At 43.6% G+C, this 19,784-nt stretch overlaps 1 protein-coding gene across 2 annotated transcripts in view; it reads right to left on the bottom strand.

The window, feature by feature from the left end:
- Nucleotides 1-1,003: 1,003 nt before the first annotated feature.
- Nucleotides 1,004-19,784, bottom strand: part of PCDH19 (protocadherin 19) — a 118,469-nt gene continuing 99,688 nt past the window's right edge. For both annotated transcript variants that reach the window (XM_024216183.3, XM_024216182.3), the window contains exon 5: nt 1,004-2,801. In XM_024216183.3, coding sequence (XP_024071951.1) covers nt 2,212-2,801 — 590 coding nt within the window. In that variant the 3' untranslated portion in view covers nt 1,004-2,211. The remainder of the gene's footprint in view (nt 2,802-19,784) is intronic.

The raw sequence follows: 19,784 nt of genomic DNA on the forward strand, positions 1-19,784 counted from the left end.
TCTGTGGCTCACTAAGGACGGACATGAATTTTCACTGAATAAAGCTCTCAGAAGTTAACAAATACAGGTAACATCATAATGAACAAAACACCCATCTTAATATCCAGTAACTTAAAACCCCCCAAACCAACCTACCTGTTTCTTCTATTGCTCAGATAATATACATCCACTTGCAAAAAATATATATTTTAATGACAGCAGTACAGTACCCCAGATATAAAAAAAATTGAATAAAAAGAACATACTATTTAAAAAATGAATCAAACTTCAAAATTAAAGGAAAAAAAGAAATATGGGTCAGTGTTAGAGGGACAGAAGCAGTCACATCAACTAAGGGGATTCCATCTGCATGAGGTAGCAATCAACACCAATAAAAAAAGCTTTAGTAATTTAATTAGAAGTTCCTTTTGATAAATTATTTTCAAATTCCTGGACCCATAAGACATACTGGTAATGTACCAACTGGAATAGTTAAAAACTCAACCATATTCATTTTATCCACCTTCTCTAAAGAAAAGAAAGGACTGGAGCTTATTTGATTTCTAGGACAATAACAATTGGAGGCTCTTTTCCTGATGACATTTTTAATTTAAATAAATCAAAGTAACGAGAATGTTATCAAGATACATTAGTACTAGGAACTCTGTTTCTCTAGAAACCATTATTTTCAGTTCATTGGCAGAGCAAATGTTGGCAATATCTGTATTTTTCCCTGCCTCATAATGAACTATTAAGCTCTAATGAATATTCTTTTGGGTAGAAAAGTCTGTCAAATAAAGGGTTACTAATTCACAAACCTTCATCCTCCACTCCACCCCTCTCAAACCCAATCTGAACAATTATATAGTGCAGGAGAGCAGAGAATATACCATGCTGTGAAAATCTTTATAGCTCCCCTCATTTCTACAAAATGGCCGTTCAAGTAGCTCAAATGGTCCTTTTTCTTTTAAAAATCAATTTCATATGTGCAAATTTGTAACCACATAAAATATGTACTTAATGATTCACTTTTTTCTTCTCCATATGGAAGGCACATTAATTTGATTAGTAGTGGTGTTACATTTCACCTGTCTGTCCCTACACGTATATCCTTCTATTGCTTACTCTATACCTATTTTTGATGCAGGATAAATAGAAATAATACCACTCTAAAATCCATTCCATGATGAGATACATACACTCACGCCGGTACTTAGTGTAATCATGACTGGGAAATGTTGAATCAGGAAGTGTATGTCTAACCAAGATGCTAATTTAGATCTGTTAAACAATTCCCTCACTGAGATGATTAGAGACAGGGAATATCTAAACCTGGGAACTAATAACTTACGGAGAAGCTTTTCCATGCAGTGCCTTGACATTACAAAAAAAAAAAAAAAATGGATCTCAAAACGTTCAGCACGCTGCATCTGACAACTGCAAATTAGGCAGCAGAATATCCCCCAAATGACTTTCCACAATGATCTATCATAGCTCTGTGAAAACAAGTATAGGATGTGTGGGGTGCTGGAGGGTAAGACAGGGAGAGAACACTCCTTACATTGGCTTTGAAAATAGCAGTTTCCCCAAGTTTTAAATATATCTGTGTTTTTTTAAACTTGAAAGCCTTTTGCCATCACTAGACATACAGTAATTTGCAATATCAAATACGATAATAGTACAGATAAGCATGTGATAGCAAAAGGATTCTTAATGCAGGGGTGTCCACAGCAAAATAGCAACATTTTAAAGTACAAGCAGCCTTGTGCTAGGCAAATATTAAAACTCATTGAATTGTTCTTTTAACAGTTGTACACAAGAAATGGCCATTAAATTGTATAGACTACAAAAACATCAGGGTGATTATTAAAGATGGCCGGATAAGGAGTTTTCAATTCAATTCATTACAAAGAATGGCAATTTATAATAGAGAGTTTTGATATATAAAAATATATAAATTGAAAATACTCCATACATAATACTTCTTTATAACTGAACTAGTCTCACCTTCACCCCCACCCCGTGACAAAAGAAAAACAAGCTAATTTGCTTCAACTGAACACCCCTGCTGGTTGCTGAAACAAGTGGGATTGTCACATTAACGATAGCTTCATTTATAAACAATACATTTAGGGAAAGCTCTTAAATACAGCAATTTGTGAACCATTGGTAAGCAATTAAAAACAATATGCGCTTGTAGTAGTGTCGGTTCTCCTTTTTATATGGTGCCGTTTAGAGTACTATGTCTTTTAGTCTCTTCACTCCTGGTGAGTCTTTTTCTCTACATTCTTGCAGAAGTGGGTTAATTTCATGCATTATATTTTCACTGTCTGCCCCTCTAGGCTCTGCTTCGGTGGGCCGAGAAGGGCCATTGTTTACAAATTGCTCCAGGTCGCGATTTACCGGGCAGTGCATTATGTTGTATGATACTGAAGGTTTGCTAGACAGGGGGCTTTTCAAATGAAGGGGTGACGTGATGGGGCTCACAGCTTCGCAGCCATTCCCCGCTTCACGAACTGCGCCATTTACCTTTGGGCTGCAGATGGGCAGATCCACTGTTCTTTTGCCTTTCAGGTTGACGATACGCTCGTCGGCGAGGGGTTCACTCCCATCTTTGCCAAACGTTGCAAAAGTTCTTTTTGTACTACAGTCTTCATAAGGCTCTGTATCCACAGTGGTAGCTTCAATAGAGAGTGCCATGACATTCCTTCCATGCTCGGGGGATTTTGCACGACTGGGGACAGAGTTCCGGGGCATCCAGCATCTATCTGAGTGACCAAGGATCCGACACTCTTCCCTACAATGAAATCCTTCAGTTTGATCTGTGTGAAGAAAATACAATGGCTTATGAAATTGAGGATTCTTTCTTTCTGGAAGATGACCCTGCAATCCTTACTCACACATGTAGTACTTAGAAACTAACACTGAAGTCCCATCAGATAGCATGGTGTAAATATACACACACACACACACACACTCTCACTCTCTCTCTCTCTCTCTCTCTAAGTATTCATCACCATAGTAGGATGTGCTAGGACATGGATGCTGGCTTCCAGGGGATTCTCAGTAAGTTTGCAGGATCAGACCCTTTCTATTATGCCTACATAAATGTTGGTTATTTTCAAACAAACAGCAGACAGACATTTTAAAGGGGCATTTTATTGCATTTATTATTATTATTATTTTAACAGGCTGAAGTTCAATTTCCAACAGGCTGTGTGTCATTTGCTTTTTGCTGCTGCTGCTGCTAGAACTAAAACCTAAAGGGAAACAACTTACGATAGGAAATAAATTAAAATGGGTTTGTCTCATGTGTCAACCTGCTTAGAGTCAGCATTTTTGTTTCAGTAACCAATGCTAAAAGGCACTCTGCTTTAACTTTGTTCAACATGAAAAATCTGAGCATAAATTCTACATCTGGGATTGCCATTTGTTTGTATTTTTGTTGATTTTTACATTTTGCTTAATTCCCTGTTGGCCTCCCACACAATTGCAGAGGCTTTGTAAATAACCAGCACCACCTCCTTCCACTGAAGATTAAATTTGTCACTTCCAGCACTTGATCTCCATTCGTATGGGAATAATAAAGATTCTCTCCCTGCCGTCTGCTCCAGAACCTACGGCTGCAAATAGCAGCATTTCCATTGTTGATACACAGGATAATATTTTGCACGTCTACAGAATCTTTTATCCATGGATCTCAAAGCTCTTTACAAAAACTAAGGATCACATTTTCAATCTCTGCTCAAAATCATATCTGGTAGGATCTATCCCCCAATAGTGGCCAGAGCTCACTATGCTGGGGTTTTGATCGGTGGATCTGCACAGTTTGTGAACCCGCTGGCCACACTCACGGCACACACAGGGTGTGGAGTTCCCCTACACAGCCACTTTGTGGCCAGTCCTCCCTATGGAGAAGAAATTCCGTGGTTCTGCATCTTTTTCAGTAGTCCCACACCCAAGCAAGGGAACACATTTTCCCCTTGTACATCACACAGTTCTCTTGTGAACTTGGAAATATTATCCCCCTTCTACAAATGGGGAAATGAGGCACATAGAGGTTAAATGACTTGTCTGAAGCTCTAATGTGAATCTGTGGCAGAGCTGGGAATAGAATCCAGGAGTCTTGACTCTCACTGCCTTGTCCTAAGAACTAGACCATTTAATACAAATAACATCCCAGGTTTTTTCAGTATATGCTTTTGACTCTAGTGTTTTCTTCATTTGATCAGAACTTGTAGCTGAAGACAACTCAGTAAACCTTTGCAAAGCACACACATTTCATTCAAAATTATGTAGCAGAGGTTCTCAAACTGTGGTCCGCAGACCACCGGTGGTCCACGAGCTCCATTCAGGTGGTCCGCGGATAGTTCCCTCTAAGGTGCGTGCCTGGGTGGCCGCACACAAGAGAATGAAGGGCCACCCACCTAATTAGTGGAACTGTGCAGGCATGGCTCCACTAATTAGGTGCCTGGACCCCGGAGAAGACGCACATGTAAGGTGAGGTGGTGGCCTTGGGGAGAATAGGGGGCAGATGGGATGAGAAGAGGGGGTGGGGGGAATTTGGGGTGTGCAGGGCTGCAGGGGCCAGAGAAAGAGGCGACTTTCCCCAGCTCCAGGGCTGCGGCTGCCAGGGAGAGACGGCCCTCCTTCCCAGCTCGGGGGCTGCTGCGGTGGGGGAGAGAGGGAGAGACCCCCCCTCCTCCCAGCTCAGCTCGGTGGCTGCCGCAGCAAGGGAGACACCCTCTCCTTCCCAGCCCCAGCTCGGGGACTGCCGTGGCGGAGGAGAAAGGGCACATCCATCGCATTAGAAAAGTAAGACTACTGATATTAAAATATGAGTTGTGTGCTTTTATTTGTAGAACAAAAAAACGTTAATTATTATTAAGTTTTTTTAATATAGTGCTTTTATCCAAAGCGCTTTACAATAATTAGCTAATGGTACAAACATTTGGAAAGATCATTTAGTGGTCCGCCAAGACCCTCAGCAATTTTCAAGTGGTCCAAGAAAAAAAAAGTTTTAGAACCACTGTTATGTAGCATATTCTTATTGTAATGTGTACACAAATAAACTAACAAACCAATGTGGTCAAGAGTTAATGTTAATAATAATACAATAATGCATTCAGTCCTTGCCAGTTTGATATACTGAACCCCACAGAGGTGCAGACTCAGCTTTGGTTTGCTTCCTGTCCATCTGAAAACAGTTCATTTTGATGCTTTGTACTTCTGTGCACATAACCTCAGCTTTTCAAATACATTTGTATTTCCACCACATTCTAGCACAAGGGCGGCTGATAAAAATTCTCAGCACATAGCACAATGCACCAAAATATGAGCAGCTTAACACTTATAGAGAATCAGCTAGTAAAAAGCAAACCTAGAAAAAGAGAGAAAAACCAATTCATTGAAAATCTATGTCTAAAATGTTAGCAATTTCTCTACATCACAGCAGCTACCTCACTGTACAAAAGGCAATGTTGACTGGCTGTGCAGGAGGTCTGGATTTCAGTAGCCTTCTCTACAGTGTTTTCAGAGAATGATGCGCTCAGCTTTACATGCACAACAACCTGCATTAGGAGCTGCCTAAATGCTCTTATACTTTGATTATGTTACTTTCAGTTACTGCTCTGTCTGGGAGGTGAATGGTTCCCTCCTTTGGCTTGTTATGGACAAATGGTTAGGTATTAGTTTTCGGAAAGTCATCTATAGCCTGCATAGAAGAACTGATTGGAATCCATGAATAGCAGGAGTTGGGAAGAGCTGGGGAATGTTACATTTATGGACATTGTTTGATTTCTTTTAAGAAGAAAATTAGTGATTGTGAAAGATGCAGGATTGACTCCCTGTTTATTCACAGAACTGGTACAGAGCAGGTAGCATAACTGATAGCTTTGCCATGTTGTTCCTACCCTCCACAACATGCTTCAACTTTGTTCTGGAGACCATCTCAAAAAGTAAGATGGCGGCTTCACCTCTCTGCCACCTAACTTGCTGGACTCACTACAGAGATTGTTAGCTCTGGTAGCAGGTTTCAGATGTGCACAGATAGCCACTAGGAACTGGACTGACAAGCTAATTCCTTTTGCAAAAACCACAAAATGGCAGACAACTACTACTTTGGCTCCCTTCAGTTGAGGTTTGGACTGGGCTCTCAGATACCATGCTGATCAGCATGGCATGGATGACCAGTACTTAATCTGAAGTAATATTTTACTCCATTATAGATGCCAAGGGCAGGTGTGCTAAAGGTAAGCACAGGAATTTCCTTTCCTCTTCCAGTGCACCTATGCAAGAGGCAAACATAACTGAGTTTCTAGTGCTCCAGCAGTGCTAAGCACTGATCCCAGAAAGATGATGTTAAGGTACGTGACCATAGCTCCAACCCTTCTATGCACTAGCCTGCAGCCACCATGGAACAGGCTGAACCCCAAGGGAGGAGTACCTGTAGAACAGGTGTAATAACTGCCTCTCGTTCCCCTGAGGTATTCTGTATGCTCCTGCACCATTCAGGCACAAGGCCTCCAGGCAGTGCTGTTCTCCCTAGCGTAGCTCCAGTTCACCCAGCCATCACAGCACCCACAATAGTTATTCACATTCATGTACTGTTTCTTTAAAGCAGTATTTTTAAACTATCCAAAATAATAAGACAGGAAATTCTTTACAGCTCTAGGCTTGCCTGAGCCAATACAATTGTTACCGTCTGTACTAAAAACATTCCTAATGTGAGGAGCAAAGCACAGGTAATAATCACACAGTGCAGTGCACACAATGCATAAACAACAGGGAGGCAGCTGGCAGCAGGGGACTTCCTGGAACTGGGCAGGAAGATTGCCTGGATTCTTGAATGAGCAAAGTGGGAGCAAGCAATCTGACAGAGAAGATGGAGGGGTCGGGGGAGGGGGTCACTGATCCATGAAGGAGGCACCAACAGGAAGTAAAGGGAGGAGAGAACAAAGGAGTGGCTGGGAGCAGTAAAGAGGCAACAGCTTTCCTTCCTGCAGCAAGGCAGACAATCGACAGCTCCGCTACCTCCATCTCCTCTCTACTCCACTACGTGGGAGACCCCGAGCCATGGAGCAGGCACCTAAACCCAAATAGGACCACATGTGTGTGACTGAATGATGGTATTTCCTGAACCCAAATGCACTGGTCTAGGAAAAACTGGGAGGAATAAGCAAGCTAAATCTGATTTGGCATCATGGAATTCGGACCACAACCTTGGGCTTTAAAAAAGTCTCAATATAGGGGTCAGATTTTCCAAAGGGCTCAGCAGGTTGGAAGCTGAGTGTGTTTGAAATTAAGGTCCTAGTTCTGCTGAAAATCAGCCATAGAGGACCATATGTTGTTAGACAGTGTTGTAGCTAGGGATCACTGAATGAGCAGCATCAGCTCAGCAAGTCAAATACTGTAAAGAAGGCTATGATTCTGCAGTCTTCCATGCAAGAAGTGTGAAGGGGCAGGTTCTGAACCCCCTAATAAAAGGCAGCACATGCACAAAGTAGGTTTTTCCCTAAATCTCCCTGATCCTGGGTTATATTTAGAAATTTAACCCAGAACAAAACACCACGGGACAGGATTATACTTAAAACAATTCAACATAATGCTTAATCCCTAACACTTTCCTAAAACAGCTACCCCCCAGAACACTTCCTTCTCTCGACTGCCTCTGCCTTTTATCTTGCAGAGTTGGAACTAATGAGATACACCTGGCCTGGCAGATACAGCAAAAAGCTCTGCATCTCCACACAGGGTCCCTCTTACACAAATTAGAGGAATTACTTCCGCATGGGCAAAAAGTGCTGCCCTGGGAGCCTGCTGGAGCCATTACCCTACCTTATCAGGAAGGTGTGCAAGCGCAGCATATGATCTCCTGGAAAGATCTCCTTGCATGTTCCTACTCAGGACTTTGGAACAGCCCAAGTAGAGTCAGCCCTCGAAGACTCCATCCCAGGTTTTACACAAGACCAAGTGCCTGCTGGGACATGATATTGGGGAGCATTTGGTCAGTTCTATACACACCTCCAGCCCAGATGGATGTTTCATATGAAGCTGTTAGCATTTCACCTTAATATTGATTCCTACAATGTGATCCTCAGTGATCTAAGACACTACAGCACTTCTGAAGCCTAATCAGAAAGACAGTGGGCTACTGCTTTTAAGTCAGACAACAGGGGAAAAAACAGTCAGAGCTGAGCATAATCCCTAATATAGAAAAATAAATAAATAACCAATCCAACCACCTCTGGAATAAACAGCCTTCTCAAAGAGTAAAGTAAAGCCCATGTTGAGCTCCAGATTTCAAACCATCTCTGTTCCCACCTCAGGGGACTAGCACAAAGGCAACTTACAATGAGCCCCAACCACACACATGTTGTGGCCGTATTGATTTTAAAGGCCTGAGCCATGCAGTCTTCAGACAGACAGGCTGGCGAGGAATGAAATTGCTTCAGAAAGGTCTGGTGGAGGAGAGAAACAAACCTGTTTCATCTGCATAAAAAAGGTATAGCCCATATTGCGGGGGGGGGGGGGGGGGGGGGGGCAGGAAGAGAGAGGAGAAGCGGAAATGGGACCCAGGGAAGAGACTGGAACAGCATTGATCTAAAGCAACGAACTGGCACTGCAGGAATTAAATTGTGTCAGAACAGTGCCAGTTAGGCCCACAGCATGTACCAAACATGACTACCTCACAACTGCAGCTTGCTTAGCATGTCAGCGATTTTTTTTACAAAAATCTATTGTAGAAATACTTCACCAGCTTCACGTACAAGTCATAAGAGAAAGGGTAATAAACATCCGTTAGTCAAAAATCAGACCAGGATATTGGTCCCCAGAGAGGTAAAAATCACCATCATTACACTAATACAGTGTTCCTTGACCTGAGCAGCTGACACCTGAGAGGCTGATCCCCATGATTCCTTATTGATAGGGCCTTATCAAATTCACAGCCACGAAAAATGTGTCATGAACTATGAAATCTGGTCTCCCCCCATGAAATCTGGTCTTTTGTGTGCTTTTACCCTATACTATACAGATTTTCTGGGGGAGACCAGCGTTTCTCAAATTGGGGGTCCTGACCCAAAAGGGAGTTGCATGGGGGTTGCAAAGTTATTTTAGGGGAGGTCACGGTATTGCCAGCCTTACTTCTGTGCTGCTTTCAGAGCTAGGCAGCTGGAGAGCGGCAGCTGTTGGCCTGGTGCCCAGCTCTGAAGGCAGTGCCCTGCCAGCAGCAGTGCAGAAGTAAGGGTGGAAATACCATACCATGCCACCCTTACTTCTGCTCTGCTGCCTTCAAAGTTGGGTGGCCGGAGAGTGGTGGCTACTGACTGTCCAGCTCTGCAGGCAGGAGCACAGTAGTAAGGACGGCAATACCATACCATCCTTACTTCTGTGCTGCTGCTGGCGGCACCTCTGCCTTCAGAGCTGGGATCCCGGCCAGCAGCTGCCGCTCTCCAGCTGCCCAGCTCTGAAGACAGCGCTGTCATCAGCAGCAGCACAGAAGTAAGTGTAGCAGTACTGCTACCCTTCCTACAATAACTTGCAACCCATCCCCACTCCCAAACTCCTTTTTGGGTTACGACCCCTACAATTACAACACACTGAAATTTCAGATTAAAATAGCTGAAATCATGAAATTTATGATTTTTAAAATCCTATGACCATGAAATTGGCCAAAATGGACCGTGAATTTGGTAGAGCTCTACTTATTGACTTCTGTGGAATTTCTTTCAGGCTCTTAGACAAGGTGAACAAGACAAGACATGGGGACAGTGAGGAGAGGTGTGAAAAGATTCTCTGAGAGAACAAGGTAGGGAGAATTCCTGGAAGCAGTGAGTGATCTGAACAAGGAGAAAGGGAGACAAAATGTAGAGGGCCACATGAATTACGGAACAAAGCCGGGCATGGGGGAAGGAGATGAAGGGAACAGTGAGAAGGATCTGGAGCGGTGACAAGAGCAAGAGAGGCAGCGATAAGAACCAAGAGTAAAAATATGTTCAGCAGATGGGGACTAGAGTCTGTAGGGCTTTGAAGGTGAGGATCTTGACTGCAATGCCATAGAAAACAGCATATTAATGGAGAGGGGGGAAGTGAACAAGGCAGAGGAAGATAAGGAGGAAAGGGGAGAATGGCAACATTTTGGATTGGCTGGAGGGATCAATGGGAGGAAGTGAAGAGGCTGGAGAGGAGACAGTAACAGTCAAGATGAGAGATGAGTAGGCATGGACAAGGGCTACAGCAGTGGAGACAGAAGGGCTGACATGACTGCAAAGAAGCAACACCCTGGAGACAGCCTGATGTGTAATAGTCTGGACCCACAGAACCCTTCCTGTCCGTAGGTGCAAGGAGCAGCTTTCACTGAACTCTAGAACACAAGGGGCTGGGGGAAAGAGAAGCTGTTGCAGCCACAAAGTAATTAGGAAAATATCAGGGCTTGTTATGGTGCTCGAGCATTTCTACAGACTCATGAATTCATGACACCAGTGATATACTGCAGCCTCCACAGTCTGACAAAACTCAAACAGTCTGCAATCAAATTCCAGACACAGGAAGCATGCCCCCTGCTCCACCCTGCTCTCTCCATTCACCCCTTCTAGTCTTTTCTCTTTCCCTCTTTTTTACTTTCACTGTATTTGGGGAGAAGGTTGGGGGAGGTGAGAAAAAGATTGTTGTGGCCCCAGTACTGGGATCTGGCTGAGGAGTCCTCAGTACAGCCCAAAAGTGTGGGGGGGGGGGGAGTGTTTAACATGACCTTTATATCCCCTGGATCCCAGGGCAGTTCCTGGGTGTAAGTCAGAGCACCTGCAAACACCATTCCTGAAGCTAGGGTTAGTCAGGCATAAAGAAACCAGAGCCATGCCCCTTCTCCCTGCCACAGCACTGGAGCTGGCAGGGCAGTGGTGTAGGTGATATCATGATGGCTCTAGACCAATGGTCCTGAAACTGTGGGGGTGCGCCCCCTAGGGGGGGGCTTGCAGGAAGATTCAGGGGGCAAGGTGGGGCCCGGGGCAAGCCTGGGGGAACACAGGGGAGCGAGCGCCACCTAGCTCTGCTCTGCCCCCAGCTCCACTCCAGCCCCAGTTTCAGATCCTGGCCCCAACCATGACCTGGCCCCAGCCCTGGCCGCGGCTCCTGGCTCCGGCAGCAGCTCCTGACTCCAGCAGTGACTCCGCTCCTGGCCCCAGTTCCTTGAGAGGGCATGAGCAGATTACATTACAGGTAAGGGGCGGGGAGTGACATAAAAGTTTGGGGACCACTGCTCTAGACCAACCCAAGAGTCACTCACATTGGAAGAATTCTCCACTGGCCAGGTAAGCCAGCTCTCAGACTGCTATGTGCCAACAAAACAGCACAAAGCACCTGTAGTGGGGCTGAGGTTCTGGCCTCATAAGTCTCGCAACCTTGTGGCTGCTTTACAGGGTTCTATGCCATGAAAGACTCCCCCTTGCCCCGGAGGCTTTACATGCCACCTTCTGCCTGGCACAAGGTGTCGCTTCACAGATGTGAGTCGCAGCAGGGGACCTGTGAAGAAACAAACCCCAAAATGGCTTTTAAATCCCACCATCAAGCAGGTACACGTGTACAGTTTTGTTTGGGGAGGTACATGAAGGGCTGTGCCCCAAATCATCTGTATTTGTAGTGCCTGTGGCAGTTAAGTAAGTGTTAACTGAAGCCTCTGCACTTCCCCTTTTTTTTCTCCTATTCACAATCATTCTCCTATTCACCTGAGTTCACTCTAGCCCTGTACAACATGAAAACGGATTGAAAAGATGGCCCATTCAGCTCCCTGAGCAACTGAATTATCTTCAATTGGATCTCTAGTGCTGGCCAGAGGCAAAGTTAAAACATACCGAGGTGCAAGTGCTAGGGGATTTAATATTTCTGATAAATGGTGGGATGACATGTGCTGTTATACCATCTACAGTGCAATTTGGGCAATCACAATAGTCCCTGGAGTTTCCATTTTTGAACAGAAAATCAGTTCAATCCAAGTCAGAGGAGGTTTGGAGAGGCAAATAAGTAGGGCTCATTTGTGCTACACACGGGGAGCAGAAGAAAGAAGCAGGGAGCCACATGAAAATGGAAAATAAGAAAGAAAAGGTTAAAAGGACACTCCAAGACTGACTGGGGCTTCAGCATGTGTATTCTGGCCTGTGTGATGGAGGAAAAGTACGTGACAAAGTGCTAGACTTCACTGAAGCACCTGATGCCATTTGGATTGTGCGGGTGTCTACAAAGGGAATGCCTGGGTGAAGTACAGGCTGCAAATGATTCCTGGTGTCTCAGGATCCAGCTAATAATTAAAGCAGCTTGCTATGGACTGATTAGAGCCAAGTCAAGCAAGTAGTAGGCCGGGGAAATGAAGATGCTAATATCCTAACTGGGATGTTTTGAATGATTGTGGCTGCATACTGAAAGGCGAGAAGGGATATTGTGCGTAAGCACACGTGCATGTGTGAGACACAGAGATCTGGAGGAAGGGAACTCCAGAAATTCTCCAAACATTTTGCAACACATGAAGCACACAGCTTCTTTTTGAGTTGAGCCCTGGATATTTGTCTAAAATATGAAGTAAACAGAGTGGTGGCTGCTTTTTCCACACCATTGATCATGTTTTTGAGCCACATGAAGATGGTTTATAGGGAAGTCTGTGCAAGGGGCCATACAAGTGTTAATATTTATTAGTATATCTAATTTTCGCTACCCATTACCATAAGTACCCTCATATGAAAGTATGGCATTATCTTGATGTTTCAGTGTTTTTTCAGCAACCGTATGGTTATACTGTAATCATGATGACACTGCTGCTGGGTACAGCAAACAGCACGATCATTAAAAAATTCATTTCAAAATCTTCCTGGAAGCTAATACATTTTACAGCAGTTTCAATCCTTTCTCATTGCAACAAAGAAAAGCTTAGTTCCAGACAAATTAAAAGTAAATTGATTGCCTTAGGGGAATCTATTCAAATATCACTTTTCCATGTTAAAAATCTTTTCCTGAAACAAGAAGGGGAGAGCTGAGAAGAGCTAGAGAGCACACACACACAAGAGAAACTATCTGGGATGGTAAATCATTAAATCCCTGTTTGAAAAACCAGAGGGGGGAGGAGGAGGGAGAGAAATCAAACTTAAAGTAAAATGCAAATGTGTCACTGGGGTGCAGGCCTAACATTTGTGCTGGAATTTATGAATAATAAATATGAATAAATAGTAAACATGAAGGGATCAAACACTGCCATTGATGTTTACTTGTGGTTAGCCATCTTTCATGCACTGCAGTATTTTACACTTTTCTTTAAGATTCTTTTCCATCTGACATCTTTATTTTCATTAAAACATACTCAATACAAGGCACTATCCATTCTCTCAGTGTAAATACAGGGTTCTGACCAAGCAGGAAATTTAGAGTCCTCTATGTCGCGCAGAGCCTGGCTATTTTTATGAAGAAGGCCAGCCCCTGTCCCCAAATACAATCCTTTGCATCAGGCAATTGCAGAAATTCGAGGAAAGTGTGGGTGAAGAGCTATCCTGGACCTGTCCTTTTAAAACACACACTCTTCCTTCCTCTTCTCCCTCCCACTTGAGGTCACATGAAAAAGGTGCAAAAATACACGCCCAACTTTTGCAATGTGCAAACTATGGGCTCAGTCGTGAGCCAGCCTACCCACTCCAACCTACAAGCTACCCACATTGCCATGGCTGGGGGGAGGGGATGACAGGGGAGTAGCTGCCATCCAGCTGCTACTTCCCATCCTGCACAGGTGAGTGGGTGGAGCCTCTGATTCCCAATTTGCTTCCTCCTGGGACAGTGCACCTGTGGGCTGCCCCTAATCAGGGGGGAGTGGAAAGTGGTGATCTAGTGCTATGTGCGCAAAAGGGAGGCCAGCTGCTAAAAATATACCCCTGTACCAGTACCAACTTCACTGAGAGACGTCTGTCCCTCACTTTCACGGCACAAAATTCACCCCCAAATGTTTTGCTTTAAAATAAAGAAATAAGTGCTATGGTGCAGGAAACTAATTTAAAGTTAACACAGGAGTTGCTCTTATTACAAAACAGAACAAACCACACAGCAGCCTTCACTTCAAAAAATGCAGCATTTGCTTATCTGTGATAACAGCAGTTTTTCCCCCACTAGCAGCAATGCCCATCCTGGGGGAGGATTCCCAGGACGGATATGGGAATGGGTCCTGTATAATGTCAACCCTGCAGGGATGATACAGTCACAATGGCCCCTACTGCCCAGGACTCCCATAATATTTTTAATAGAGCAATATCCCAGCCCCATAAGGATATTATATTATGCAACCCCATCCTCCCTTAACCCAGATTCCAGGCTAGATACAATTCTACTGTCTTCAAGGAGCTACATTAACCTACACCAGCTGAGGCTCCGACCCTTGGTCTATTTTTGCAGAAGGGTTGGGGATGAGGGATTTGTTGGTATTGGTTTGCGAACAGTGATCCACTGTATTAAGTTCCAGATAAAATAATAAGCTCTAGCAATTGCAAACAGTCCCCAACCACAGATCATCATTTGCTTATAAATTAAGACTCTGCACCTCTCCCTTATCTACCCTAATGGCTTGATGTCAGGAAACAAGAGCAGGGGAATACTGTATTATATTTTTGACCTATGGGCTTTTACAGAGCCCTCTGCCTTTACTAATAAGAAACCTCCAATCCAGGCAGAAATGTAATCCTGCCACGGCTTCTCTTGTAAAATGTTTAGAGGCTACTAATAGACGAGGACAGTGACAAATGCTTTTTACTGCAATGAGGATTTTTTTAAAACTTCCCTGTTTGGGGTTTATGAGTTGAAAATGTTTATGCTTTTAACCCCGTGTTGCCCATTCCAATACAGGAGGTCAACAATGTTTGGACAAAGCAATCGCTCACAAGGAATGATTTTAATGAAACAAGGGAGCTGAACTAGGCTAATTTATTATTCAATTTTTGATAGAGACCAAGGTTCACATGCAGCTTCTGTAAAGAATTTTTGCAGTGTTCAACAGACTAGGCATAATGAGCCTGGCTGATGTAAATCAGCATAACTCCAATGAAGTGCAATGGAGCTATGGCAATTTATACCACCTGGGGATCTGGCCCAATATCCTTATTTTTTCCCTGACCTATGTTACCATTAATAATTTCCTTTTCTTCTGATTAACTGTACTTGTACAGAGAATGAAAACTCACACACCCAGTTACATCTAAGGTACCTTTAAAACTGTAAATTAGGTGGCTACGAATAGATTTAGTGCAGGGGAAAGGAACAAGTTCTGCCATAAAACCAGGTTTTTTTGACAATCTAAGAAGCTTTCTGGAAACTGGGATGTTGTGGGAAGGAAGTAGATCACCCAAAGGAATGTTGAATTCTGGACACACTTTTAGTGTAGTATAGGATTAATGTTGGCTGTTCCCCCTTATCTGGGGACTGTGGATCAAATCATGCCTTAGTCATGAGGTGAAATTCACTCCTGTGCATAGGATCAGTACAGTACACCATTTAAACCCCAATTAAGCCCCCCTTCCCCAGCTTTTTTTTTTTTTTTTTTTTAAAACATGAGTGATCCATAGAGCTTGCGCTGGCCTCCTACATGGGGAGAATTTCACCCCTGAAATTCTGCTCCCTACATATCTATTGGGTTATTTTATATGGGACTCATCTCCATAGAACTGAGCCAATAGGGCTGCTTACAAGAGCGCAATGAGAAGGATTTGTCCCTAAGAGAAGAATAAACTCAATAATCTGATAGGTCTTTTCCATCTCTAACTATTATGATCCTATGATTCATCTGTGCAGCACCCATTAATGCTAATGGGAGTTACTATACTGCATGCATCAAGAGAAGAATACAACCCTTTGACTTCATTACTGAAATTCAAATTCATTAGCACAGGATACAAAGGGATTGTCCTAAATACACTCTTTGTTATATATTTTCATGTTAATGTAACCATTTAAGTGTATTATACCCTGCAGAGCAGGAAACATTTCTAGCCTGTTTAAACACATTTCCCACAATTGGGAGCAAAACTTTGTCTCCCTTTATGCCTTTGACAACAGCTGTCTTCAGTTTAATGGGACTTTAGCAGACAAAGCAAATTAATCCAAAGGTGACTTTTCTATCCTATTGTCAAATCTTAAGCAGCCAAATTCAAGTATTCTGTGTCATGTAACTCAATGCAAACCCCATGTCCAAACTGAAACTACAGCAATGAATCAAATTACCACGATATCCCATGCAAAATTGTGTCAATCAGAAAATTGGTACTTGGACTATTCTGGTAAAAATCCAAAAAAACCCCAGAAATTATAGCTGGGAAAGATAAGAAGATATTCCAAGTTGATTTGATCTGACCAACAAAGGACAAGGTCCTCAGGATATTTCATCTTAGTTTTATCTTATCCTTATCCTAATGAAAGTGAAAAAGCCATTCATCCTCATACCCCACTTCTTGTGAAGCTGGCTCAGAAGATGCTGTTACTGTTATTGTAATGAAAGTGCTTAATTTCAGATGAGAGGCAAAACCTAGGACCTCATGCCCAGATGTGGTCTGTTAAGATCCATGGCTCTTTGTACAGTGGACTGGAATCCAGGCCAAATTCCACTTTGGGTCATTACATTCTGCTGCCCTAACTGAGCCATGGAATTTAGTTACATATGCTGTTGTTCACTATTAAACAGGTGTTGTGACCTACCCCAGATGTGGCTGCATTTAAGTGGTGGTGTAACTGTTCTTGTATGTGTAAAGTGTGTAAAATGCTTCAAGTTCCTTTAGGATAGAAGCTGCTATAGAAATGTAAGGTTCAAGTTTCTACAATCTCATTGTAAACATCATTTAAACACTTTATGCTTTCAAGAGTGATAGGAAAAGTAGGGATAGACAGCTTCAAAGGCAGGGAGGGAGTCTCAAGCATGTTTGCTACTGTGCGCACCCACAGATCCTTGGACAAATCAAAAGTCCCCCCGCCCACCCCCACCGCCCAGGACACCTGGCCCACTTAGTGTTCCCCACTTTGGAAGTAGAGCTTGAGTCTCAGGAGGCAAGACAGACTCTAGCAGTCTAGCTCCTGTCGGAGCTGCAACACGGTAACTTTGCAGCCCCCTTCCAGCCAGCCTTTGACTTCAGCAGAGAAAGATTCATTTATGTGAAAGGAAGGGGTCAGCTATTTTGGGGTGATATAAGAACACTGGGAGTGAATCTGGGGTTTGCCAATGTGGAGTGAAGATAGATGGTTTGGATGGTGGAGAAGTTGGAGGGGAATGTAGTATGTTGTTTAACAAAGCCAGCTGCACCCTCTCTAGGGGACTGAATTGGGCTGGCCCATCCCAGCTCAGCAAGACGGTACCTTTTTGTAGTGGAGACCATTGGGACTCCATTTTAAAAAATACAAATGATGTCTCTAGCCCTTATAGGTGCAAAAGTAACCTGCAGCATGTGAATTGGGTATACGCTGATGCCAGTGTTTCTGAGTCTGCAGACTCCTTGGATCAATAGCTCTGAGAGGTGTGAACAGCCCCTCTTCATCTTAATGGAGAATTACCCCAGAAGACTAATGGTGATAACTAGAATATCTATATTGTGAACTCTCGATGAAAGCATGTAAGCAACCTATTGTAAATAGCACTTTACTCTGATACCATGAGTAGGTGGAGCTTAAATTGTGAGTGAAGTTTAGGGTAGTACTGGCATATTTTTCATCACAGTCCAATCCTTGTGACCTGCTGGGAATGAAGCCAGTCCTGAAGAAGGAAGGATTGAACTTGAAAGTGCTAGTGGGAGAGCAGCTCGGAAGAGTTCATATAATCAGAACAAAATCCTGGAATTAACAAGCTATGTGCTTAGCCGGAACTTTTTAGACGATAAGCTCTTTGCGGCAGGGACTGTGTATGCCCAGCACCTAGCCCAAGGTGGCCCTGATCCTGACTGGGGCCCTTTGGTGATCCAAAATACAAATAAATTACTCCTACACCAAAGATGAAACACAGCTTTGCATGCTTAGCATAAAATAACAACTGTTCCTCACATTTTTCAAGGACATCATTAAACTTCATTATTATCCAAATAATCAAAAAAGTATTCAATAGAACATGCAATGGCCTGCCTATTGGAAACTTACAGCCTTTATCTAACACTGGTCCTCTGTTGTCCTTCATGTAAATATTGTTGGGACGTCAGCCAAAGCCTAGGGAAGTGAGCTTTACCCTAGTGGATGGGAATCTCTAGTGTCAGATACTGTCAGCCTGACTAATGAGACCCACAGCTTGCCAAAACCTACAGCCTCGCTGTCTGTTCCAGCCACTGAATATGCTTAGAAACCCAGTGGCACCAGCCCAACAGTCTACAGATCCCAATCAGCTATCAATAGCTTAAGTGTAAGTGATTGTGTATGAAGTATGAGCCAAATGTGTTTCCTTTTTCAGTTTTAGGACCTCCAGAACTATTAGTGCACCAGTAATGCTTGCATGGAATTAATCATATACGTACCCACGAGGCAAAACATTATGAGAAGCTCTTTGTACTTGTTAGAAACACACAGCTCTGAACTCCAGAGAAAGCTGGCAGGGTTCCCAGCACAATGGGGCATTTCCCACTATTGAGTAGTACTGGGGGAATCCTCTGTTACCGAAACTGTTGGGCCCTGCTTTTCCCCGCCATTACACTAGCCCTACATTACTCCAGAGAAGGTGACTGTGTTGGTTTTGTGCTATTCCTTTCCTATTCTTTTGCTTTAACCCCTTTGTTTTGTGCCTAATACAGTCTCTATTTTTCACACTAGTGGCTTCCTTGGTCTGAAGAAGGGGAATATTGAGTGTAAATACACTTTCCCTGATTCTCAACTGCATCCCGTAAGCCCAAAGGTGGCAAAAAAAATTTGCTGCTTCCTGATCCTGGGGCCAGTTTGACATAAGCTGCTCTAAACTGTGCCAGCTTCCAACAGGCCCCTGGGTCCATTCTGGCATTGGGAATCACCAGAGCACAAGGGCATTCTGGCATGCCCTCTTTCCCCAGCCTCATCTTTTACTCTGGGGGCTAAAAATAGGATATGCAAGCTCTGTGTCTCCCTAGGGATACCCCTATGCCAGTGAAAATCCTCAGCTGGCTGGTTAGGCTGGCTTTACGGCCCTCTTTGGGTATATCTACATTGCAAAAAAAAAATCACCACCACCACCACCACACACACACGGCAGCAAGTCTCAGAGCCCAGGTCTACAGACTCAGGCTCACACTACAGCACTGAAAATAGCCCTGTAGACATTCTGACTTGGGCTGGCTCAGGCTCTGAAGTCCAGGGAGAGGAATCCCAGACTTGCTGCCATAGGTTTGGAGTTTTTTTCAGTGTAGACGTATTCTGTCTCCAGAGCAGTGCAAGGGAAACCGAAAGGACTGGGAAGTGGCCCATTAAATTCAGCAGACGATTAGTTCTAGCAATTGAGTTTATCCTCGTAAATTAATAGCATGCCATCGTGTGTGTGTATATATATATATATATATATATAAAGCCAGTATGTCGTCATAGGTCAAACCTGAGACCTTAATACAAATCCAGGGGAAATTACTTTACCGATGAGATATGTCGCAAGCTCAGCTCCCAGTAGCCTTGGTGCAGTCCCTCTCTGACTGATCATAGATTCAGAGGGGCTAAATTAACTAATCGGTTTCATGCTGAAAACAGAGAGGTATGGCAAAACGACTGAACAAAAGAAATGAAAAACAATCACATTTTCATAATTTGTGTAAATATTCTGAGGAAAACAGTTGGCTCCATGGTGGCTTTTGTAGTTCCCCAACACA

The sequence above is a fragment of the Terrapene carolina genome, unplaced genomic scaffold (genome assembly GCF_002925995.2).
Source record: "Terrapene carolina triunguis isolate 2854851 unplaced genomic scaffold, T_m_triunguis-2.0 Scaffold131, whole genome shotgun sequence".
Lineage (NCBI taxonomy): Eukaryota > Metazoa > Chordata > Testudines > Emydidae > Terrapene > Terrapene triunguis.